This window comes from Capricornis sumatraensis, chromosome 5, assembly GCF_032405125.1.
Source record: "Capricornis sumatraensis isolate serow.1 chromosome 5, serow.2, whole genome shotgun sequence".
Classification (NCBI taxonomy): domain Eukaryota; kingdom Metazoa; phylum Chordata; class Mammalia; order Artiodactyla; family Bovidae; genus Capricornis; species Capricornis sumatraensis.
The window spans coordinates 37,232,915-37,258,426 of record NC_091073.1 but is presented as its reverse complement, the minus strand read 5'-3'; the positions used below and the strand labels follow the sequence as shown (position 1 = coordinate 37,258,426).

The window sequence follows — 25,512 nt, the reverse complement described above, 5'->3', positions numbered from 1 at the left end:
GAGAAGAAGGAAGATGAAATCAGGCGCGTTCAGGGTGGTATGGCTGTAAATTGGTACAGCCGTGGAAAACAGTATAGAGGTTCCTCAAAAATGTAAAAGCACAACCACACTTCTACTCTTGGGTATAGATACAAAGAAAATGAAAACATTAATTTAAAAAGCTCTCTGCACCCAAGTTCTTAATAACGTTATTTACAATTGCCAAGATGTGGAAGCAACTTAATTGTCCATCGACAGATGGGTGAAAACGATGTGGTATACACACACACATACATACAATGGAATACTATTCAGCCATAGAAAGAATGAAGTTATGCCTTTTGCAACAACATGAGTGGACCCAGAGTGTATTATGCTTAGTGAAATAAACCAGAGAAAGACCAACACTGTATGTTATCATATGTGTAATCTAAAAAATAAAATAAATGAATATAACAAAACAGAAACAGACTCACAGATACAGAGATCAAGAGTATTATCTGTGGGGAAAGGGAAGATAGGAGGAGCAAGATAGGGGTAGGGATTAAGAGGTATAAACCAACTGTATAAAATAAATAAGCTACAGGATGTATTGTACAGCATAAGGAATATAGCCATTATTTTATAATAAGTTTAGAGTATAATCCATTAAATGATTGAGTACCTGTTGTACACCTGAAGCTAATATATTGTAAATCAACTATAGTTTAATTTTTTATAAAGTGGATAGACTGAGTCCAATATAAAGAATGTCAAAACTCAAAAAAAAAGAAGCAAATGCCTGCTTCTCTTAGGTTATTAGGCCAAGGTGGTTGCAATAGTAGTCTACAGCTAACTATTTAGATTTTGGATACATTTGGAAAGTAGAGTTAACCATGCATGACATCATGCTAATTGTTCCTATTGTCTGTATTTTCTCCTTTTTTAGTTTTTGCTATTCAGATTGGCTCGATAGGTTGTATATGGTGCTGGGGACTTTGGCTGCCATCATCCACGGAACTGGATTCCCTCTCATAATGCTGGTGTTTGGAGACATGACGGATAGCTTTGCAGGTTTTGGAAATTTCGGAAACATAACTTTTTCAAACATGACTAATGAAAGTAAGTGTTGTTTGTGGTACTGATTGTTTTGAAAGCTTGATGAAAAATCATTCATTGACTCACAGTGAAGTTTGTGGAGTCCTCACCAAGTATGCATGAGTGTGTTTAGTGCTGTGGGAGATGGAAGGGTCTGGCTATAGTTCATATCTGTAATGAATTTGAGAAGATGATATTCACAATCATTAGAACATACAGTGAAAGTGCTGGTAGAGATAGATAGGAAAAGAGAGCACTCTATGAAGGCAGAAATATCCCAGGCAGTTTCAGGAAAAGGTATTGGAACCTAATCTGGTATTTGAATATTAAGCAGGAATCAGTTACGCAATTCCCTGACATATTGATTATGGGTACAAGAGACAGGAATCCAAGATGATTCTAAAGTTTTTAGTCTGAGAAACAGCATAAGCTGGATGCAGTTACTATCAACTGAAATGAGGAAGATAGAGGGAGATCAGTTTTGGCGGTAGATACCAGAAATTTAATTTTGGGCATCATCACAGGTTGGGCTTTTTGAAAACATGGAAATGGAGAAATGGGGACAAGAGAAGCTGTGTGTGTGTTTAGGATGGGAGAATGACAGCTTGTTTGTATGCTGATAGAAATTATCCGAGATAGAAGAGAAAGTGATGCTTTGGGAGAGACGGAGAGATTCGTTTGAGTGCTGTCCTTGAGAAAGGAAGGAAAGTTATGCTTAAGAGGAAATACTTGCTTGAAGTACAGGCATGAATAGTTCACCAACAATAATGGGTGAGAAGACAGAGTATTTGAATGTTAGTGCTCAAAGTTTGGAATACTTGGACATGAGGATTTGTAGAACTTGTCTTCTCAGTCAAATAGGAAGCAAGACATTTGGCTGATCAATAAAGGAAACCTAAATTAAGTTCTAGGAATTCCCTGGCCCTCTAGTGGTTAGGACTCCACACTCTCTCTGCTGAGGGCCCAGATTTAATCCTTGGTCAGGGAACTAAAAAAATCTCCTAAATTGCATGGCATCGCAAAAAAACAAGTTTCTTAGCAGAGTGAGAAAGTGAGTGGACTGACTAGGGTGTCACACACTTTCACATCCTTGAACTTGACTGAGGAGAAACTGGCTCCTAACTGTGAGCTCCCAAGTCACCTCCAGTCAAGTGTACATTGATTTCGACTAAACTGCACAAAGACTTACAGCCTAATGTGCACTCAAGTCATGGAAACCTTGAAGAGGCCTGTTTGTACACTCCAGGATTTAGTGACATAGATTTTGCAGGACCTTTAAGTCTCTGATGATTGCTATGAATCCCTTCCCCCAGAAATATGCACGTAGATATGCATGTGATTTGGGGGTCTTTATGGATCCTCTGATACCTGTCTGTGGATCCTAGGAACTGTTTTTGTGTGTGTGATCCTGAAGAGCACATTCTTTACCCTGCGGCAGGACTGCTTCAAATTATGTGAATGCTGGTAATGAGTTGGGCTAGAGAATCTTACTGTGTGTCTGAGCTCTGTAAAATTCTCATGTGTTTGTTAAGCCCCTTCAAACGGACCAGCCAAAAGATGTTGCACCACCTTTGAACTGGTACCTTTCCTTCATACCAGTCACCAAAAGGAAATGTTTAGCTTTGTTTTTAACCAATGTGTTCATTGGTTCCCGTGCATGCTGTAATTTAGCAATATTCTTTGGAGTTGTTACCACCTTACAATGCAAGGATCCTTCAGTGCTCTGTGGTAGCTCAGCCAACTTTATATGTACATCTGGGACCCCTATTGATCTTACTCATTTTTAAATTCAGTCCAGACACACACTGATCTAACTGTGGGAGGTGTTCACAAGCCACGCTGTGCACCTGCATGCACTCCATGGAGGGCCGGTGCTGAACCCAGCTGTGCTAGTCAGGAAATACTGGGCTGTTAACACACCTGTTGAAGGTTGGCCCAGTCTGGGAAGAGTGGACTATCACATGGCTCCCTGCAGCTAGCAGAACTGAGCTCACATGGGCTACAGTAAACTCACCTTAAGCTGTGTGGATTGGTCTTTTGCAAATTTTATTTTTTTAAATGTTTTCGTGTAAGTCTATTTTACATAATGTTTACAGGTTATTTTCCATTTCCAGTTATTATGAAACACTGACTGTAGTCCCGGTGCTGTACAGTACATCCCTCGTAGCCCGTCTTACACCCGGCAGTTTTGTACCTTCCCCTCCAAGCCCTCTGCTGCCCCTCCCCTGCTCTCCCCCTCTCCCCTGCTGACCACTGGTTTGTTCTTTGTGAGTCTGCGTCTCTTTCATTATGTTCACTAGTTTGTTGGGCTTTTTTTTTTTTAGATTCCACATATAATTGATAATATTATACAGAATTTGTCTTTGTTTTTGACTTATTTCACTTAGCATAATGCCATAGAAGTTCACATCTGTTGTTGCCAGTGACAAAATTTTGTTCTCTTTTATGTCTCAGTAGTAATCTATTGTATATGTATATATATACCACATCTACTTTATCCATTTTTCTGTCAGTGGACACTCAGGTTGCTTCCATATCTTGGGCAACTGCAAATAATGCTGCTGTGAACATTGGGATGTGTGTTCAACTGGTCTTTTTTTTAAAACTGCATTAACATTTGCATACATTTTATCTCGATCACTGAAAAATTACTTGGCCCTTACTTTCATAAGAAAATAATCGATCTCTTTAAGTAGGAGTGCTAACCATTACTGTGTCTTGGCTTTGCCTGGTCCATATTTACATGTGAGATGGACAGTAACCTGACTTGTTCCCTAGTAGCATATATAAGTTCTCAAAATGTTCCAGCTGTGGAGACTTGCTCCTCCTCGGCATGCATCTTCATAGATGTTCGGATCACAGAGTTTCCACCTGGGGATGTAGTTCATGTTGCATTCCTTGCCAGCCCTTCCCGTTCAGCTCCCTCTTCCAGTCTTGGGGAAATTTAGAGGAATATTTGGACGTTTTGTCTGTCTCTGCTACCTTCTTAAGAGATACTGTATCCAGTAGTTAAAGGGCTGGCTCTGGAGTGTAGGACTGCCTGGCTCTGAAATTCCACCTTTGCCACTTTTTGGTTAAGACGATTGGGGGATTATTTTCATGCTTTAATTTTCTCATCTTTGGAACAGTTAGATAGCAGTAGAACCTACTTCATAGAATGACTGTGAGAATTAAATGGATTCCTCACTTAAGGCTCACAGGGGAGGGTTTAGTCATGAAAAAGTGCTCAATAATTGTTAATATTTGTTATAATTATCAACATGAAGCTCATGTTTCCATGTTCCTCACAAATGAACCTTCATAACTTGCAATGATACGGTTCCTTATCTCATTTCATCTTTTCAGAACCCTGTGATACTAACTCAGTTTTTATAGTTGTTGAAAGGCATACTGCAAGTCACTCAGTACCTGTTATAAATGTGAAGCCGTCCTATTCAGGTGCATTTCCTTAGTAACTATGGACTGCTAGCCATGCCTTTCAGGGAAGGCAAGGGCCTCAAACTATGGCCCATGGGCCATATCTGGCCTATTGCCTCTTTTTACGCCATCTGTGAGCTGAGAATGATTTTTGCATTTGTAAATCACTGGGAAAAAATGAAAGAAAAATATTTTGTGACACATTATAAAATAATTTGAAATTTCAGTATCTATACATAAAGTTCTAGTGGAACACAGACATGCCCGCTTGTTGGCATAGTACCTATGGCTGCTTTCATGGAAGCCACAGACCTTACTATGCTATTTATGGCTACTCCCTTTAGGGGAGTTTAGGATGGAGATCAGAAATGAGGCACTCTGTGCTCTGGAGAACTGCCAGAACAGGTCTTCAGATAGATGTTTCCAGGATTTGATCCTAGGAGCCCAGTTCTTACATCTCCTCAGATCTAGAAAAGCACTTATTTCCTTCATGGTGACATTAGTTTCTCTTGACTAGCAGAAAACCTTTGCAAAGATAAGTGCTTGATTGCGTGAACTCCCCCTTTACCAAAATTAAGTATATACTGTCCGTCCCTCGCCACTTTGGAGCAGTTTCTCAGAGCTATCTGAGGTGCTGTCTCCCAGACTATAGCCCTCATTTTGCCTAAAATAAAACTTAGCTCACAACTCTCTCGTGCATTTTTAAAAAACTTAAAATATGTCTAATTTTTCTAGAATAGTAGTAGTAGTGTAGAATAGTCAGATTTTTTTTTTGTTACTATGGGGGAGACGCTTTTTTAAAAAGTAGGTTAGTTACAGTGTAAACTCTATAATATTATAAAAAGCAGCAAAAAATGAAAATAGATAATACCTGACCCACTCTAGGTGCTTAAGAAGTGAGATGAATAAATGAGAGACCAAATTACAGAATTTTATAGGTAAAAAAGAGCCCAGAGAATCATCTGGCCCAAACCCATAATTTTATGGATGTAGAAACCAGTGCTCAGGAAGCTGAGCCAACGTGGCCAGAATGGAATTGCTTGCTAGTGGGCATTGCTGAATTCCTGGGCCAGGAATCCTGCCTTTTATTCTGGTATTTCCCCCACTCTATTGGTGGTTTCAAATTGTGCCTAAAATTGAAGCAAACGCTTCAAACCCAACTTTTCATTTGGTCTTTTCTCTCCCTACGATGCCACCCTGTGGACTTACATATTAGTGTATCAGGCAGGGCAGCCCCGAGGTACCGCTCTCCAGGCCAGGAGTGACTGTGGCTCCCAGAGTCACCTCGGTCACCTGCGATGATCCCAGCCACCCTGAGTGGCAGGCAAGTGCCAGAGGGGAGTGATCATCTAAGCAGAAGGTCCGAGTTGCTCTTGCTTGTGTCTGAAGGAGCTTCCTGCACAAGATAACGGGAAAAATTGAGTCATAGCATTCTTGAGCTAGAATGGCCCTGACAGGCCATTGAAGGCAGTGATTTCCTCATGTCTGTGATCAGAGAATCCTCCTGTGTGAATGATGTCTGTCATAGAAGCTGCCTGGGGAAAGCAGCTCACAGAGAGGCCTCCTTGGTTGAGAGTGGTGGAGGGAGGACCTCTGCTAATTGTCTCTCCGACCACCTGGCAGCAGTGCTGAAGTCGCTGCATATGTTGCCACCACATATGTCTTTGCTCAGCCTGTGCCGAGTCATCCTTTTTCTTCCCAATTCCTCTCTGTGCTCCCACTCACCCCTGCCCACTGGTATCCAGTTCTCCACACACTCTCAGGAGGAGCTTTTAAAAATTTTTTGAAAAAATGTGTTTGGCCATTCTGGATTTTAGTTGCAACATGCTGACTCTTAGTTGCTGCGTGTGAGAAGTAGTTCCTTGACCAGGGATTGAACCCAGTCTTCCTGCATTGGGATTGCTGAGTCCTAGCCACTGCACCACCAGGGAAGTCCCTAAGAATGAGCTTTTACAAACATATGACGGTCACATCTATGCTCAGTGGTTTTCCATAGCCTGGAATAAATACGTCTTCCATTGGCCTACCTGGCCCACCTGATCTGGCCCCCTCCTGCCTCGTCAGTCCCATTGCTCATTGCTTTCTGAGTACAACCCACCCACTGTTCCATGAATACTCTCATTTCCTCCCTGGCTAGAGGCCATGTAGAACCTGCCCCAGCTTCTCATCATTCATTTCTCTCTCAGAAAGACCTTTGTCCCCAGTCCACTCCAAAGTTACTGTAGCATCACTGCTTTATTTCCCTTTTATGAGTTATTACACTTATCTTGTTGATTTATTGATTTACTTGTTTATTCAGTTCAGTTCAGTCACACAGTCGTGTCTGACTCTTTGCGGTCCCATGGTCTATAGACTGCCAGTCTCCTCTTTCCATGGAATTCTCCAGACCAGAATACTGGAGTGGGTAGCCATTCCCTTCTCCAGGGGATCTTCCCAACCCAGGGATCAAACACAGGTCTCCCATATTGCAGACATATTCCTCACTAACTGAGCCACTGGGGAGGCCCCATATACACATGTATTGACATGGAAAATTGGCCACTGAATGTGAACTGTGATTCTGTCTTTAAAATAAGCATGTACGTGTATACTTGCATATAGAAAATAAAATCTGAAAAAAAATTTACACCAGAATATGAACAGTGGCTAGTGCATGCACACACGTGTGTGTGTGTGTGTGTGGAGGGAGGTGTTAGAGTTTAAATGTACCTTGTCCTAAAATGTTAACATCTGCTAATACTGCATAATGAGCTCACTGGTGTTTATTACTTTCTTCTTTGTATCTTACATTTTTTAAATAAAAACTGAAGAAATGTGGTGTTCAGTTTGAAATACTAAATGGTTTAGGGTCAAGTCTGCACTGATATTTATCAGGACAAAGCCCACAGAAAAGATTTTTCTCCATGTCATCTTGGAGTGGAATTTCATAAAACATTTTAATCCAGGGACACTAGTATCTCAGCTGACAGACTCCTTCTTAATCAATGCAGCTTTCTTCTAGCAAATAAGCTTCACTGAATTTAGTGTGTGTGTGGTTACACACAGCCAGTACTAAAGGATTTGCACAGATGCTTATAGTGTTAGGGACCAAACGACGGTCTCTAGGACCTGAGTCATGTTTACCAGAAAGAGACAGGATATGCGCTCATCCTGCCTGGCCAATCATGTAATGCCAGCTACTCCTGTAACTGAGACAAAGAACTGCCTGTATATAAGCCGCCATACTCCTTTGTTCGCGGCTCTTGTCAGATTCCCTTGTGTGGGATGAGACTTGGGCCCTAGCACGCTAGGAATAAACAAACTCCCTTCTTGCGTTTGCAATACTGTGGTGGACTTGCTCTCTCGGTCGGTTCGGAGATACGGGCTCGGAGCATAACATCTGGGGGCTCGTCTGGGATCTCCATCCCACCGGGGAAGACAACTCTCCTGGTAGAAGGGAGTAACCTCGTTAAGAGATAAGAGCTCTGAGCACTGGTGCTAACGTTGCAGAAGCCCAGATTAAGTCCGAGGCCTAGTATCTTACTGGGGAGGCATCTGGCTGTAAAGTGCAGAGGCAAGTCAGCGTAAGGCCGGGGCCTAGCTTCGTGCTGGGGAGGCAGGTAGCTCTGATACTGGATTAAGTCAGCGTAAGGCCGGGGCCTAGTTTCGTGCTGGGGAGGCAGCTGGCTCTGTGAACATCCTGCAGGTAAGATTGAGTGCATTGTCGGTGGCCACCTTGTGTTTGTTATCTGTTTGTCTATTTGTGGTGTCTGTGCTGCTCTTTGTGTGCTCTGTTGGCTCCCAGTGTACTTTTCTGTGATCATGGGACAAACAACTTCTACTCCTTTATCTCTTATGATTAACCACTTCTCTGATTTCAAGTCTAGAGCTCAGAATCTTTCGTTACTGGTAAAGAAGAGCAAACTGGTGACTTTCTGTTCTGTCGAGTGGCCCACCTGTGACGTCAGATGGCCACAAGAGGGAACCTTCAATCCCCAAATTATCCAGGCAGTTAAAGAGAGGGTGCTTACTCCTAGTCCTGCCGGGCACCCAGATCAGACTCCCTACATTCTGGTCTGGCAGGATCTAGTGAGGAACCCGCCAGAATGGCTTAAACCCTTTGTTCTCACTCCTCCTAAACCTCCCCGTCCCTCTTCCCCAACTCCAACCTCACCAAGCCCACAGGTGTTAGTAATGAAGGCTTCCGAAGAAAAAGAAGAAAAAAAGGACGAAAATCGACCAAAGCCGGTATTCCAGGAATCTTCTCTGTATCCTAATCTGATAGATCTGGAGACCGAATTGTTCCCACCCCTGTATGCGGATCCACATCCGCCCTTGCTTTCACAGGTTTCATCGGGAGAAGCCAGGAGGAGAACCGAGCCTTCAGCTCATCCCAGAGAAGGGGGCCCCGCCCAGGGAACTCGGGGAAAAACAAGAGAAATGGCCAATGTAGCGGAAGAAGACCCGGAAGTCCCCTCCTCCACTGTTCACGCATTTCCGGTCCGGGCGGGACCAGCCAGAGAGGGTGGAGAGCGGACATATCAGTATTGGCCCTTTTCCACTAGTGATTTGTACAATTGGAAAACCCAGACTCCCTCCTTCTCTGAAAAACCGCAGGGTCTTATTGATCTGTTAGAGTCTATCCTTTTTACTCATAATCCCACTTGGGATGATTGTCAGCAACTGTTACAGGTGCTTTTCACTACAGAAGAGCGAGAGCGGATCCTGTCAGAAGCTCGAAAGAATGTGCCAGGGGTGGATGGGAGGCCCACAATACAGCCTAACCTCATTGAGGAGGGGTTCCCCTTGGTGCGACCCAACTGGGACTTCGAACGCGCTGAAGGTAGGGAGCTTCTCTGGGTATACCGTCAGACTCTTATGGCCGGCCTTAGAGCGGCCGCCAGAAAGCCGACTAATTTGGCCAAACTAAATTCAGTGAGGCAGGAACCAAATGAGAGCCCAGCAGCCTTCCTTGAAAGGATAATGGAAGCTTTTAGACAGTATACCCCTATGGACCCACAGGCAGATGAGTCACGAGCGGCAGTTATGTTAGCATTTGTAAATCAAGCAGCCCCCGATATTAGAAAAAAGTTACAAAAGATAGAGAGGTTAAATGAACAATCCTTGCAAGATCTAGTGAGGGCAGCCGAGAGAGTTCTTAATCATAGAGAGACCCCAGAAGAGAGAGAGGACCGCATTAGAAGAGAAGAAAGAGAATTTAGAGCTGAAGAAAACCGTAAAAATCAAAAAGAGCTGGCCCAGATATTTTTTGCTGGGGTTGAAAACAAAAACAGGTTCCAGAAAGGAAAAATATTGGACTCAAAAACTGAAGAAAAAACGACAAGGCGTAAGCTTGAGAAAAACCAATGTGCGTTTTGTAAAGAGTTTGGACGTTGGAAAGATAAATGCCCCAAGAAAAATCTAAAAGAGGAGCCCAAGAACCCCCAAAACGAGACTCCCTCTCCAGACAGTCATATCCTCTACGCGGGTGAGGATAGCGACTAGGGGGGTCAGGGCTCGAAGCCCCTCCCCGAGTCCTGGGTAACTATAAATGTGGAGGGGAAACCGGTTGGCTTCATGGTGGACACAGGAGCCCAATACTCAGTCTTAAACCAAAAAGATGGACCCATGTCTAAGAAAAGTAGCTGGGTGCAGGGAGCAACCGGGACTAAACGATATGGATGGACTACAAAACGGCATGTGAACTTGGGGGCCCACCAGGTGACCCATTCTTTTCTGGTGATACCTGAGTGTCCAGCGCCCTTGTTGGGAAGGGATTTACTGTCTAAAGTAAATGCCCAAATTCATTTCGACCACAGACAAGTGTCGGTTTTAGATGGGACCGGGCATCCTCTTCAGGTCTTGTCTCTGGCATTAAAAGATGAATACAGACTCTACTTGCCAGAGGCCCCAGCGACAATAAGCCCTGAAGTACAACCATGGGTTCAAAGATACCCTCAGGCCTGGGCTGAAACTGCAGGAATGGGACTAGCCAAACAGAGGCCCCCTATCATTGTGGAACTGAAAGCCAGTGCTTCCCCGGTGAGGGTACGACAGTGTCCCATGAGTCAAGAGGCTCGACAAGGAATTACTCCTCATATACAACGCCTCATAGACGCTGGGGTCTTGAAAAGGTGCCGGTCCCCATGGAACACTCCCCTGCTGCCTGTGAAAAAGCCTGGGGGAACTGATTTTAGACCGGTTCAAGATCTACGAGAAGTCAACAAACGGGTGAATGATATTCATCCTATGGTTCCTAACCCTTATACATTGCTAAGCAACTTGCCTCCAAACTACATTTGGTACGCTGTTTTAGATTTAAAAGATGCCTTTTTTAGTTTGCCTCTTGCCCCCACAAGCCAAGAGATCTTTGCCTTCGAATGGCAGGAAGACGGTGGTCAGACCCCTGTGCAGCTGACATGGACTCGCTTACCACAGGGTTTCAAAAACTCACCCACGTTATTTAATGAGGCCCTGGATGAAGACCTCCATGAGTATCGGGTTGAACACCCTACCATTGTTTTATTACAATATGTTGATGACCTTATGCTGGTGGCGGCTACACAAAAAGAGTGCCAAGAGGCAACAGGTGACCTTCTCCAAACCTTGGGGACTTTAGGTTACCGGGCTAGTGCCAAAAAGGCCCAGATTGCCAAGCAAGAGGTTACATACCTCGGTTATAAGATAAAACAGGGCCAGAGGTGGCTAACACAGGCTATGAAAGAAACCATCCTCCAGATCCCTGAGCCAGCTAACCCTAGACAAGTGAGAGAATTTCTGGGAACGGTGGGATATTGCCGGTTATGGATCTTGGGGTTTGCAGAAAAGGCCAGGCCCCTATATGAGGGGACCAAAGAAAGCAAGGACTGGAAATGGACTGAGCCAATGAAAGAGGCCTTCCAAGAGCTCAGGCGAGCCTTGCTAGAGGCTCCTGCCCTTGCCCTCCCTGATCCATCTAAGCCTTTCCAATTATTTGTAGATGAAAAGCGGGGGATAAGAAAAGGGGTACTAACACAGAGATGGGGACCATGGAAGCGACCTGTAGCTTACCTTTCCAAGAGACTGGACCCAGTGGCAGCTGGATGGCCACCTTGCCTCCGTATCATCGTGGCCACCGCGCTCTTAGTCCACGATGCTGATAAACTGACTTATGGACAGAGACTCTTGGTCTACACTCCTCATGCCATAGAGAGAGTTTTAAAGCAACCCCCAGGTAAATGGATTTCTAATGCCCGCTTGACGCACTACCAGGCCTTGCTACTTGACACCCCACAGATTCATTTCCAAACGCCCTGCACTCTAAATCCGGCCACTCTTTTGCCCAATCCAGGGGAAAATAGCCCCCTCCATGATTGTGATGAGATACTGGCCGGGGTAACAGCAATGCGAAAGGACTTAACCAATACTCCACTGGATAGCAGTGAGCTAAGATGGTTCACAGACGGCAGCAGTTATGTAAAAGATGGACAGAGACGGGCGGGAGCCGCAGTAGTAGATGACTCTGGACGGACAATATGGGCAGAGGCCCTTCCCCCGGATACCTCAGCACAAAAGGCAGAGTTAATTGCCCTGATTCAAGCATTAGAGAGAGCCAAAGGAAAAAGAATAACTATATTCACTGACAGTCGCTATGCTTTTGGCACGGTACACATCCAGGGCCCAATATATCGGGAACGGGGGTTTTTGACAGCTGAAGGAAAAGAAATTAAAAACTTGCCTGAAATCCGTAGACTTTTAGAGGCTGTACAGATGCCTCGGGCTGTGTCAATAGTACACGTACCTGGACATCAGAAGGGTGACAGCCCCACGGCACGAGGGAATCGTGCCACAGACCTGGCAGCGCGAAAAGTAGCTGATAAAGATTTCATCACCCCTGTGTTGGCGATCGGACTTCCACCTCCAGGTATGGGAACTCTGCCCCCAACCCCTGAGTATTCATCCACAGACTTTGCTTGGATCCAAAAACATACCAACCTTCAAAAAGATAAAGACGGATGGTACCGAGACTCAGATGCCTACTTGATACTCCCTGCTCAGTTGGGACAGCAACTATGTGAGCATTTGCACTTGTCTACTCATCTGGGAGAAAAGAAGACTCTGATGCTCTTTCAAACTGCGTGCCTGCGATTTCCCCGGCACCAGACAACTGTAAAGAACATAGTGCATGCTTGTAAGGCGTGTCAACAGATGAGGCCAGGAAAAGGACAACATGCAGGACTGAGGTATCGGGGAGAAGGACCAGGGCAACACTGGGAAATAGATTTCACCGAGGTAAGGCCAGGCAAGTATGGTTACCGGTACTTGTTAGTGTTGGTGGATACCTTCTCAGGGTGGGTAGAAGTTTTTCCTACAAAGGGAGAAACCGCGATGATAGTGGCAAAAAAGATTTTAGAAGAAATAGTTCCCAGGTTTGGCCTGCCAGTGACCATCGGCTCTGATAATGGACCTGCCTTTGTGAGTCAAATAGTTCAGAGCCTTGCCCTAGCCCTGGGGACTAAATGGAAGTTACATTGTGAATACAGTCCACAGAGCTCAGGGCAGGTAGAAAAAATGAATCGGACTCTAAAAGAAACTTTAACTAAATTGGCTATGGAGACTGGCGGGGACTGGGTGACCCTCCTTCCCTTCGCCCTCTTCCGTGCACATAATACTCCTTATCAACTTAATCTGACCCCATTTGAGATTCTGTATGGGAGACCTCCCCCTGTATGTCCAATATTTGAAGGGAAGAAACTACCGCCTCCCACGTTGGGGCAACTCCAAGAGGCCTTGATGGCCTTAAGCAAGGTGCACTCTCGTGTCTGGAAACTGCTCCGGGAAATACATGTGGGTCAAAATAAGGGAACTATTCCCTCACATGACATTGGCCCAGGAGACTGGGTGTGGGTCAAAAGGCACCAAACCAAGGCACTAGAACCCAAATGGAAGGGTCCTTATGTTGTTCTTCTTACCACCCCAACTGCCCTAAAGGTTGATGGTATCGGGCCTTGGGTGCATTGCAACCACGTACACCCAGCTGCTTCAGCAGAGCAAGAAGACGCTAAGAAAGAATGGGAAGCATCTCTGCACCCGTCCAACCCCTTGAGGCTAAAGCTTCGAAGGCGCCAACAGGACCAGGACAACTCGGCTGGGACCTCTTGTGGATGACCCAGTTACTCTGCTCCGGAGTTGCCAGCGTGAACCCGCATCAACCCGTCAAAATCACCTGGAAGCTGCAAAATGGACTAACACGAGAGGTGCTAAACTCCACTACCGCAGTACATCCACCAAACACATGGTGGCCAGACTTGTACTTTGACCTCAAGCCGATGGTAAATGTGCCTTGGGCTAGGGGTTATCTCCGAGAACAAGGGTTCTGGGCATGCCCAGGCACACCCAGGCATGACTGGAAGACCTGTGGGGGGGCACAAGACTCTTATTGTAAAACTTGGGATTGTGTTACTTCTAATGATGGACCTCGGCGCTGGGAAGTAGGAAATCGAGATTTACTTAATTTTTCATTCGCCAAGCCCCTCCCTAGGGTCCTTGGAGATCCAACTTTTAGCTGTGAAAGTTGCAATTATGCACAAGTCAGAATAAGGTTCAGTCCAGAAAAAAGCAAAAAAAGAGGGGACCTGGATCTCTGGCCTATCCTGGGGACTACAGACGAAGGAATCAGGAGGGTTTGGGGTTGATGGGAAAGGGATTATAGTAGTGAGCCAGGTCTTAGAGCCAATTCTTGTACATAGTATCGGGCCCAACAAAGTAGAAGAGCTGGCTGTAACCCCCCGCCTAACGACTTCCATGCCAACATCTTTGGCAGTGAGTCCAGAAGCAGAAGCGCTCACTGAAATAGATCCCCTATGGAAGCTGATTAGGGCAGCTTATGCCACCCTGAATCAGACCCATCCTGAGGCAACTAAATCTTGTTGGTTATGTTACAACTTAATTCCCCCTTATTACGAAGCAGTAGGCCTCAATGCCTCTTATGACTTGGCCAACAGCACCGATCCTCCTCAATGTCATTGGGGGGACCGAAAGGTGGGTCTGGTGATAAAAGAGGTATGGGGAAAGGGCTTATGCATGGGCACGGTGTTACCAGCAAAGTCTCCACTTTGTGTGCATGTCGTTGAGCCTGATGGTTTGCCTATAGCTAAATGGTTAATACCTCAAATGGGGGGATGGTGGGTCTGTTCACACACGGGGCTAACTCCATGCCTGCATAGCTCAATCTTTGACCCCAAAGAAGAATTCTGTGTTATGGTGGCTGTCATGCCAAAGATTCTGTACCGACCAGAGAAAGCAATATATGATTATTGGGCCCAGAAATTAATTCTAAATCCTCCAAAAAGAACTTATAAAGTTAAGAGGGAACCTCTTACCGTCATAACCATAGCAGCTATGTTCAGTCTTGGAATAGCCGGGGCTGGGACCGGAATAACAGCTCTGTCCCTGCAAGGCCAAGTATTTAACTCCCTGGGAGCGGCCATAGATAAAGACATTACCCGTATAGAGCAATCTATTAGTCATTTAGAATTGTCTTCTCTATCTGAAGTAGTTCTGCTAAACAGGAGGGGATTAGATCTGCTCTTTCTGCAACAAGGGGGACTCTGTGCTGCCCTAGGAGAAGAGTGGTGTTTCTATGCGGATCATACAGGAATAGTTAGAGAATCTATGGCCAAAGTGAGAGAAGGACTAGCCCAACGTAAACGAGAACGTGAGGCTCAGCAGGGATGGCTTGAGTCTTGGTTTCAACAATCCCCTTGGCTGACTACCTTAATCTCCACCTTGCTAGGACCCCTGCTAGTACTTTTACTAATGCTTACCTTTGGCCCATGCATTATCAATAGACTTGTAGCCTTTGTAAAGGAACGCATAAATACAGTACAGCTGTTTGTGCTTCGACAACAATATCAAACTGTGTCTCAGGACCGAGAGGAAGATTCCTCTATATGATCTAAGGACAGGGGGGAATGTTAGGGACCAAACGACGGTCTCTAGGACCTGAGTCATGTTTACCAGAAAGAGACAGGATATGCGCTCATCCTGCCTGGCCAATCATGTAATGCCAGCTACTCCTGTAACTGAGACAAAGAACTGCCTGTATATAAGCCACCATACTCCTTTGTTCGTGGCTCTTGTCAGATTCCCTTGTGTGGGATGAGACTTGGGCCCTAGCGTGCTAGGAATAAACAAACTCCCTTCTTGCGTTTGCAATACTGTGGTGGACTTGCTCTCTCGGTCGGTTCGGAGATACGGGCTCGGAGCATAACAATAGATAATTGCAATTAAATTAGTTCGACCTATTTTTGTGTAAGTTGTTAAGTGACACCAGTTTGACTCATTTTGATATGCTTATCTTTTTGAAATTCCCTCATTAGTCTGTGTTGGGTCTTAGTTGCGGCATGTGGGACTTTTGGGGGCACGTGTGCTTCTCCTGTCGGGGCGCGTGCGCTTCTCCTGTCGGGGCGCGTGCGCTTCTCCTGTCGGGGCGCGTGCGCTTCTCCGGTTGGGGCGCGTGCGCTTCTCCGGTTGAGGCGTGAGGGCTTAGTTGTCATGCACAGCATATGGGATCTTATTTCCTTGACCAGGGATTGAACCAACGTCCCCTGCATTGGAAGGCAGATTATTAATACTGGATTGTGGAGGAAGTTCTATTTATATGCATATTTTTAATGGAAAATAAAGAAACATAACAGTGTATGTTTGTTTTGCGGTCAACTAGGTACTACAGACAGAACAGAGTATAGCAAGAAGCTGGAGAAGGAAATGACCATGTAAGTAGACATTTTTCTGCTATCGCTAAGCCTTTCTGTCTTAATCCAGTTGTAATATGGTTAAAATTTTTGCACTATTATAATAAAGATTCAAAGTTTTTAGGGGAGCAACATCATTGTTAGTTTTTTAGGAGGATACAATGTAGGTTTTTTTCCTTAAAGAAAAGAATTTGCTGCATAAAACACTCTAAAGGGAAGGCTGAGCCCGGATCAGACTGATGTATGCATTGGTAAATATAGAATATCATCTGCTGGGAAATTAGAGGGGTTCAAAGTGAGCTTGTTTAAAATGCAGTTAAGGATCACATTATTTGCAATGGCTTTGTATTATTAGTTTGCTTCTTGGTTGGCTTTAGTCATGATATAATGAGATCAGTTAAAGAGGATTTTTTTAAATATAGCATCTTATTCTGAACAATGAAACAGTGCATTCCAGAATAAATATAGTCCTTTTAACCTTAACTCACTTTGGAAGCTTTCATTAATGATTTACTTACCTTGAAGTTTGCTCTCAGAACAGCTTATAAAACATGTCCAAAGGCATGAGTTAGTGATTCAGAAGAAAATGATTGCACATTACCCTGTAAGTACTCTAGTAGGTTTGAAGAAAATGGGCATATTTGACCATATTTTGAAAGTTGAGAAGCAAACACTTCCAGATACTCTTATGGAGAGGCACTTTTTTAATATTGATGAAAAACAGTGTCTTATAATCATCTTCAAAGTGAAAGTTTCTCAGTCATGTCCAACTCTTTGTGATCCCATGGACTGTAACCTGCCAGGCTCCTGTGTCCATTGAATTCTCCAGGCCAGAACACTGGAGTGGGTAGCTGTTAGCTTCTCCAGGAAATCTTCCCAACCCAGGGATCGAACCCAGATCTCCCGCGTAGCAGGTGGATTCTTTACCATTTGAACCGCCGGGGGAGCCCATAATCATCTTAGAAATGCTTAAATACAGGTATTTTTTTCTGAGTAAACGTAGACTGGTGGCTTACAATACATTAGCTCATTTTCAAAGCACACGTTCCACTTGTTAAATGAGGCTTCTTTTTAGCTATCTCTTGTTGTATCATTAACACTTGGATAATAAATATTGAGTTATCTATTAACTAAAATTTAGTATTCTAATTCTAGCTTCCCTGATAAATACATTGTACATTACCAGGTATGACTTGGGGAAGATACGTTTACATTAGGCTGTGAGCATCGACATCAGCAGCTATCTGATTGTTGCATCACCATTTTTATAGTTTTTGCATGATTCATACAAGTTGTTTGTTTGAGGGTGGCAAGTTGTGAACTTTTAAAAGTGGGAATATTGGAATCCTGTATTTTGTTTTTAAATGTTTGTTTTTACCTAAAAAGTAATTGCTTAGTGAGGCACATGAGTTGTTCGCTTTTTTCTGTATGAAGACTCAGATAAGGAAATACAAATTTGGCATTTCTAGTTGATCAAGGGTCTGGTTTTAGAAGATGCTCATTCTTTTTATCGTTAGAATTTAAACTGGGGGGGCCTGCTACTTGATTCATTAAGCATTTCAGGGTAACTCATGATGGCCAGTTGGGCAGATGGTATAAAAACATTTTTTATTCTCAGTTGTCTGGCAGATTAATAACCCAAAAGGTCAGGTGACCATCTCCATCTCTTGGTTTCACTTTCTGGCAAGTTCTGTCCCTTATTTCCATTGCCCATTTCAGTGCAGAAACCATCCCAAGTGTTCATCAGCTGATATAGGGGTAATCCAGGTGTGCAGGATGACACTGGTAGACCTCACCTAATGCTGTGATGCTTTTAGGCACCAATCACATCTTTCACAATAACTGGCATTCTCTATATGCTAATTGGGTGCCAGGCACAGATGCAAGTATTCTCATATATTACTGTGTTACAGTTCTTTTTCTTGGCCATGTTATGAGGCATACGAGATCTTAGTTCCCCAGTCAGGGATTGAACCCATGCCCTTGGCAATGAAAGCCCGGAATCTTAACTGCTGGACCGCCAGGGAAGTCCCACTGTGTTATAGTTCTTATCTTCATTTTGCCAGTTAGAAAACTGGGACTTCGAAAGGTGAAGTCAGCCTGTATCGCAGTTAAGAGCTGGGATTTGAGCCAAAACAGAAAGCACACTCTTCACCATGACATTCTACCAGGGTGTCTGTAGTTGGATGCTGACCATCAGTGCTGCTTTGAAGGAGGGCAAAGTTGCCAGATGACTGAAAAGGGCAGGGCAGGTGGTCTGCTGGGGACAGTGCATTGATGAGAAAGTGGTATGTGGGCAGCTTTATTGTTGTTTTCCAGGTACGCCTACTATTACTCTGGAATTGGTGCTGGTGTGCTTATTGCCGCTTACATCCAGGTCTCGTTCTGGTGTCTGGCTGCTGGAAGACAAGTACACAGAATCAGAAAACAGTTTTTCCATGCCATCATGCAACAGGAGATAGGCTGGTTTGATGTGCATGACGTTGGAGAACTTAACACCCACCTCACAGAGTAAGTACCTGGGTGTGTTTTGAACTCTGACGTGTGCTTCTAATTCTTTTAAAATGGAAGTGAGGTCATAAAATGTGTCAGGAGGTAATCCCTGGAGGTAATGCCCATCCCTCAGAAGTAATTCTGAAACTAAATTCCTTCTGAGTCTTGATCGTGCCTCATGCGTCTTTTGTTCCCAGAACCCTGACAGGGCATGAAGAGGTCCTGCATGACTAGTAGTGAATGAGGGGTTGGACTTGCCAGACCCAAGACATCCTGTGGGAGTGAGCATTAGGGCAGCGACATGATACTTGCTGGGGACGTTCCTGAGCAAAATCCTAGATGTAAACTGATTACCCCACGCTGAGACAAACAGTCAACCAGATTCAGGAAAAAAGTTCTGGTGTTCATAATCCTGATGTTTATTTCTAGCACTGTTCTTTCAGTGACATCTCCAAAATTAATGAAGGAATTGGTGACAAAATCGGAATGTTCTTTCAGGCAATGGCGACATTCTTCACCGGTTTTATAATAGGATTTACAAAAGGTTGGAAGCTCACCCTTGTGATTCTGGCCATCAGTCCTGTTCTTGGCCTGTCAGCTGCTATCTGGGCAAAGGTAGTTGTGAAGCCTGTGAATCCAGGCTATTAAACTGTCTCCACCCTCAGAAAACACCCCACAACTCCTCCAGTAGAGGCTGTTTTTGTCACATGATGACCCCGACACTGACGATGACGTTAAATCTTCTGTTCAGTCTTGGTGTTAAATCTTCTGTTCACAGTCAGTGGGAATAGGCAGATGTGAGCTCACTGAGTTGTCCCCACCCAGACTGTGTGCTGTTATTGGGGGAAGGGAAAGATGGAGCTCTCCCGTCTCCTTCTCTGCCTTCATGCAGCAGGCATGCTCAGCTCTCGGAGCTGTGTCCCCGGTAGACAGTTCCATGTTCACAAGTAGAGCTTCAAGTTCAGTGACTAACACATAAGTCCCATTCAGTTACCATTATTGATGTCAGTGTTTTGTAGATTTTATTTATTTTGTTGGCAGAACAGTTTTGTCAGCATTATAAATGGCTCTGTGTTGATACATACTTAAGTCCATTGGTGTGAAGACAGTTTTTTAAAAAGAGGTTTTTTCTAGCCCCTTATGCATGTACATCTGAGGTCTGTGGTTCCCTCTCTGTCACGAAAGCAAAGCAATGCAAATGGCCCTCCCCACTTCCGCAGGGAGGCCTTCCTCTTGAGACTGGGTGTGGTGTTCATTCTAAATTGGTTTCCTGTAAGTGTAGGTGGCCGTGGAGAGATTGGCCTGGTGTGTAGTTTCTTAGAAAAATGAGAGACAGCGCTACGCATTCACATGGCAAAAGGATGTAGAATAACGGAGGGCCAAGCAAACCCAAGCCTAACACAAAACAAATCAGGCTGTATTAAGAAATTTAAAAAATTTAACCCTGTGGGATGGATATTGTTTTGCTGTTATAAACGGTAACTGCCATTTTTTAAAGTATCTACTGTGTCAGGCAAATACATATTTTTTTCTCTTTTTTAAAAAATTTGTTGAAATGCAATTAGTTTACAATGTTGTGTTAATTTCTGCTGCTCAGCAAAGTAATGCAGATATACATATATATACATTATTTTTCATATTCTTTTCTATTATGATTTATCACAGGTTATTGAATACCATTTCCTGTCCTATACAATAGGACCTTGTTACCCAGATTCCACTGTTTTTAGGTTAAAGAATCCCAGGGAATTTCAGAGTATAAAATAACAACATATCTTAATCTCCCCCCAAATTAGTAAATGTTAGTTACACTTTTTGCAATATTTAGCTATTATATTTTCTACATATGAAGTAGAAGTTTATAGAATATCATAGAATATTTTCCTCCTCATTCCATCATATTATCTTCTTCTTCAAAGGCATGAAATACATGTTCTTGTAAAGTTTAGACATCATCTCATTTAACAGAAGAAGAAATTGAAGTTCTGAGAATTCTTATTAATTTATTGTTCAGACTAACGCAGTGTTTGAATGGTATTGTTGGTGGCTAAACTGCATCTCTGTTGAAATATTTGGCAAAAGCCTTTGTGTTAATTGATTTTTCTGTTTACTAGCATGTTAGGCAAGGCAGGTGGCAGATTCTTCATATCAGTATTTACTGAAAAACTATTCTAAAATATATTGATGTTTGTTCTAGTGAAGTTAGGGGGAAAAGCAGTAAGTTAATCTTTTAATAATTAATTGTGCATTACTTCAGATACTATTTAATATTTTCTTTAAAAAATTTTTTTAACATAAATTAATTTATTTTAATTGGAGGCTAATTACTTTACAATATTGTATTGGTTTTGTCATACATTGACATGGATCCGCCACAGGTGTACATGTGTTCCCTATCCTGAACCCCCCTCCCATCTCCCTCCCCATACCATCCCTCTGGGTCATCCCAGTGCACCAGCCCCGAGCTCCCTGTATTATACATCGAACCCGGACTGGCGATTCATTTCACATATGATAATATACATGTTTCAATGGCATTCTTCCAAATCATCCCACCCTCGCCCTCTCCCACAGAGTCCAAAAGACTTGTATACATCTGTGTCTCATTTGCTGTCTTGCATACAGGGTTATTGTTACCATCTTTCTAAATTCCATATATATGCATTAGTATACTGTATTAGTGTTTTTCTTTTTGGCTTACTTCACTCTGTATAACAGGTTCCAGTTTCATCCACCTCATTAGAACTGATTCAAATGTATTCTTTTTAATAGCTGAGTAATACTCCATTGTGTATATGTACCACAGCTTTCTTATCCATTCATCTGCTGATGGACATCTAGATTAATTGTCTGATTGTCAGTCTTATTAAAAAAGAAATGAGGCCCAGTGGAAGAAGCTGCTTTGTCCCTGTGATTCTGAGGCTCTCTTCTGTAACTCAGAGGCAAAAGGGCAAGAAGGCAGAACAGGAAGAGGCTTGGCCCCACCAAGCTTCCTACTTCAGAAAGCCTCTTTTAATCTCTGCATGCAATTGTCTAACCCCGCCCAGAGACATTGGGTCAGCTAAGGGGCAAAGGAAGGGGAAACTACCATATCCTACTGCTACATGAGGGGGTCCAACCTTAAGAACACTTTCACGCCCTCAGGTAGCAGAAGCAAGGGCCCCAGCAACTGGAGACAAACCATGCTGAGGAAACTAATACCACAAACACGCTGAATGTAAAACTGCTGCTTGACCTGCAACTCACAGAAGTAGGTTAAGAATTATATGCTAAATCCCCAAAGGTTAAGTGCTTGCTAAAGTAAAAGACTTTAAATAGGACCCAGAGTCTCCTGACATAATAGACACCACACCCAAAATATAGTTAAAAGAAGACTACTTGTCATACCAAGAATTACGAAAATCACAAGTTAAATGAGAAAAAACAAGTGCTGATACAATTCATATGTCAGTATTGTTTGGCATGGATTTTGGAATAGTCATCAGAAAAATGCTTCACTAATCAATTACAAATTATCCTAAAACAAAAAGAAATAGACAATATCAGCAGTGAAAAAGAAATTAAGAAAAAAGGACAGAATGGAATTACATAACTGAAAGGTATATCTGTAGAACAAAAGTCACGATGGAGGGGCTTATTCTTGTTGAGTGGAGAGGACGGGATAGAGTCAGTGGACTGGAAATAGAACAGTAGAAGTCACGCAGCATGAAACAGAAAATGAAAAGTGCCTCAGGGACCTGTGGGACAGTAGTACCATATGGAACATTTGTGACCATCAGAGTCCCGAAAGAAAGGAGAGAAGTAAGGCTGAAGGAACATTGGAATAAATAATTGCTGAGAATGTCCAAGGTTTGTGAAAGGCAAACCTTCAGCTCCGAGAAGCTAAGCTAACCTCAAACAGGATAAACCCAAAGAAATCATTGAGAACTAAAGACAGAAAAAGTTGAAATTGGCTAAAGATGAACAGCATATTGCCTACAGGGAACATCAATTTAAATGACAATATATTTCTTACCTGAAACCATAAAGACCAGAAGGAAGTGGCAAATTATTTTTCAAGTGCTTTAAAGACCTGTCAACTGTGGATACTTCGTTAAAGTATTTTTTAGGAATGATGGGGGAGATAAAAACATTCCCAGATCATGGAAGACTATAGAGGAACTTTCCACTAGCATACCTCCTATTAAAGACTGGCTAAAATAAAGTTCTTCAAACAGAAGGAAAGTGATACAAGGCATATTAGAGCATCAGGAAGGGAAAAGAACAACAGAAAGAGCAGGAATTTGGGCCTTTCTTTTCCCAGGAGATTTCTAAATCATATTTGGTGATTGAACCCAGAATTAGAAGTGGTAAAATGTTGATACCAGTAGATTTTTATGTCACCTATGAATATTGTGATATCCAGAACAACTAAGATGAAATAGTGATTAAAGAAATCTATTCAGTAAGTTCTGAGCTCCTGAAAAAGAATTCTCCAGGCACAGGCCACTTTTACTGGAAAAATTTACTGGACATTTAAAGAGGCATTGACACCAATTTTATACAATCTCCCCTAGAAGAAGGAAGACTTTATCTGCTTTCCCTGTAAAAACCATGTAAAGGAGATAAAGAAACAAGCTACAAGCTGGGAAAAAGTAACATGCACGTCACATATCTGACAAAGGATTAGTCTTTACCTAATGTATAAGGAACTCTCAAAATTTGATAGTTTAAAAAAAAATCACCAAAACTACTATTTAATATAAAAACCTGTAATCCCTTTTTAAAATCCAGATACATATTAGAATTATCTTGGAATTTTTTGAAAACTACCAGTGCCCAAGTATTGCTTTTTTCCTCCAGAGTTCCAGATATGTTTCTAATAAGCCACCATGTTTCAAAACCACTGGACTGTATAATGATCTTTGTTGCGAGAGAAATGACACAAAGACAAAACACACGAGACACACAAGAGACAGACAATACACCACTCCGGCCGGAGGAAAAAAACTGCACAAAACTAGTTGCGGTTTATTTTTATAAAGCCCCCTAGGCAGAATTCCAGACTGCATGAATAAGCCTTTTCAGTACAGCACAGGTGCATACATGTTATCATACAGCAAAGGGAGTGAAATCTCTGTCTACTGCAGAGTCTGTCCAGAGCCTTTTCTTTCTTATCACAAGAAGGGAATGTTCCCTCGTTTGCAAGGGACCATTAAACTCAAGGCTGTGTGCAGACTCCTTGGCAGAACGCCTCATTTGCAAGCACGTTCAGCCCGAGCAGAGAGACCCGTTTGCAGGCACATCTCCGCTACCCTATTATGGCTTTTTTATTTGCTTTTATAAATTGTAGCATCTCCCCCTTTTTTATTTGCTTTTATAAATTGTAGCATGGTCTGGATCTTTTCTGCTTCGCGCTTTAGTTGTTTCCCTTTCTGCCATCGCTAGAAGACTAGAAAAGCAACACAACATAAAAGTAATATAAACACAGTGTTCCCAAAGGTAGTCCCAATTAGTGAGGATACATGCCCTAATGGATTTACATTATTCATTCCCTCTTGAAGACTTCTCAGCAAATCAGACCCCGTAATGTCAGGTAAAGTCCTGCTAAAAGTAGACAAAATTTGTCGTTCCAGGTCCATAATCTCCATAGTGAGATTTTGATGTCTAGTCAAGGATCGTTTTGCTTTATCCCATCCTTCACTCATGTTAAATGGTACAGGTGTTATACAAAACTGAGAAGAATTCCAATCACATTTCAACACACTTCGTGTAGATAAAACAGCTAATTGATCTCCAAGCCAGGAAACGATGTGTTAAAGATTGAGCACGTCGGTAGCAAGTTGTGCATCCAAATCTCGCTGTTGTTGCCATAACAAATGAGAGTCTTTATGCCAGTCCCGAATAAAATCAGCTGTTTGAATTTCTTGGTGTAACGCAAGTCCTGTCACTGCCACTGTTGCAGTTTCTGACGTGACTGCTAGAATCGAAGCAATGACCACGCCAAGCATACGTCGAGATCGATGTAGCAAAGTCTGTACAGCGGTTACTAGATGAGAAACAGCAAAAGAATCTGACCACGGCCAAGTCAGATTTATAGGCCAAGTCAGATTTATAGGTAACCATACTTCTGTCCGAGCCTTAACAATTACTAACGAGAAATTGGAGTTATAGGCTCGTCTTTCAAATTCTTCCCACTAAGACTGATTTACACATTGAGTTAGATTACAATAGTCACATGACACAGACCCCACAGTATCATTCCAGGTCCAATTCCCATATAACAATGCAAAAGGATATTTTACACATGCCATTGCAGAATAAGATTTATTAACATGTAAATGAACATGGAATGGACCCGAAGAGTCACCACTATCCAAAGTATAGTTTGCTGACCAGATAGTGAGATTACCAGAAACTGCCCATAGTTTCCAAATATCTCCTTGAATGTGCAGATATCCCTGCAATTGTAATCGAGGAGGGACAAGTGCAAATTGCTGCCATTGAACTGTTTCATTACCGTTACCCATCAAAGTGCTATTTGCACGATGCCACCTAAGAGATTTATTTGACCATTTTTCTAAGAATTGCCCATGATCTGGACTCCAATCTACAATGATAGACCCAGTATAATTCATGACTTTAAAGGGTCGATGACCTCGGCAATGTTCCCATTCCAAAGATTCTAGAGAAGGAACAAAAAAGTTAACAGGACATAATGACATATATATTTCATTATGAATGTCTATCGGTTCTGTCGAGGTGTTAAAGCCCCTGGTGGAAACAAGCACAGTAAAAATAGCAAAATGGTAATTATTATATTTTACCCCCCACGTATTATAAGAATGGTGAG

General features: G+C 43.0%; 1 protein-coding gene across 1 annotated transcript in view; it reads left to right on the top strand.

The window, feature by feature from the left end:
• Positions 1–854: 854 nt before the first annotated feature.
• LOC138079683 (ATP-dependent translocase ABCB1-like) overlaps positions 855–25,512 on the top strand; it is a 91,091-nt gene continuing 66,433 nt past the window's right edge. The window contains 4 exon segments of the mRNA XM_068972389.1: positions 855–1,080; positions 16,157–16,208; positions 18,507–18,698; positions 19,124–19,295. Coding sequence (XP_068828490.1) covers positions 855–1,080; positions 16,157–16,208; positions 18,507–18,698; positions 19,124–19,295 — 642 coding nt within the window.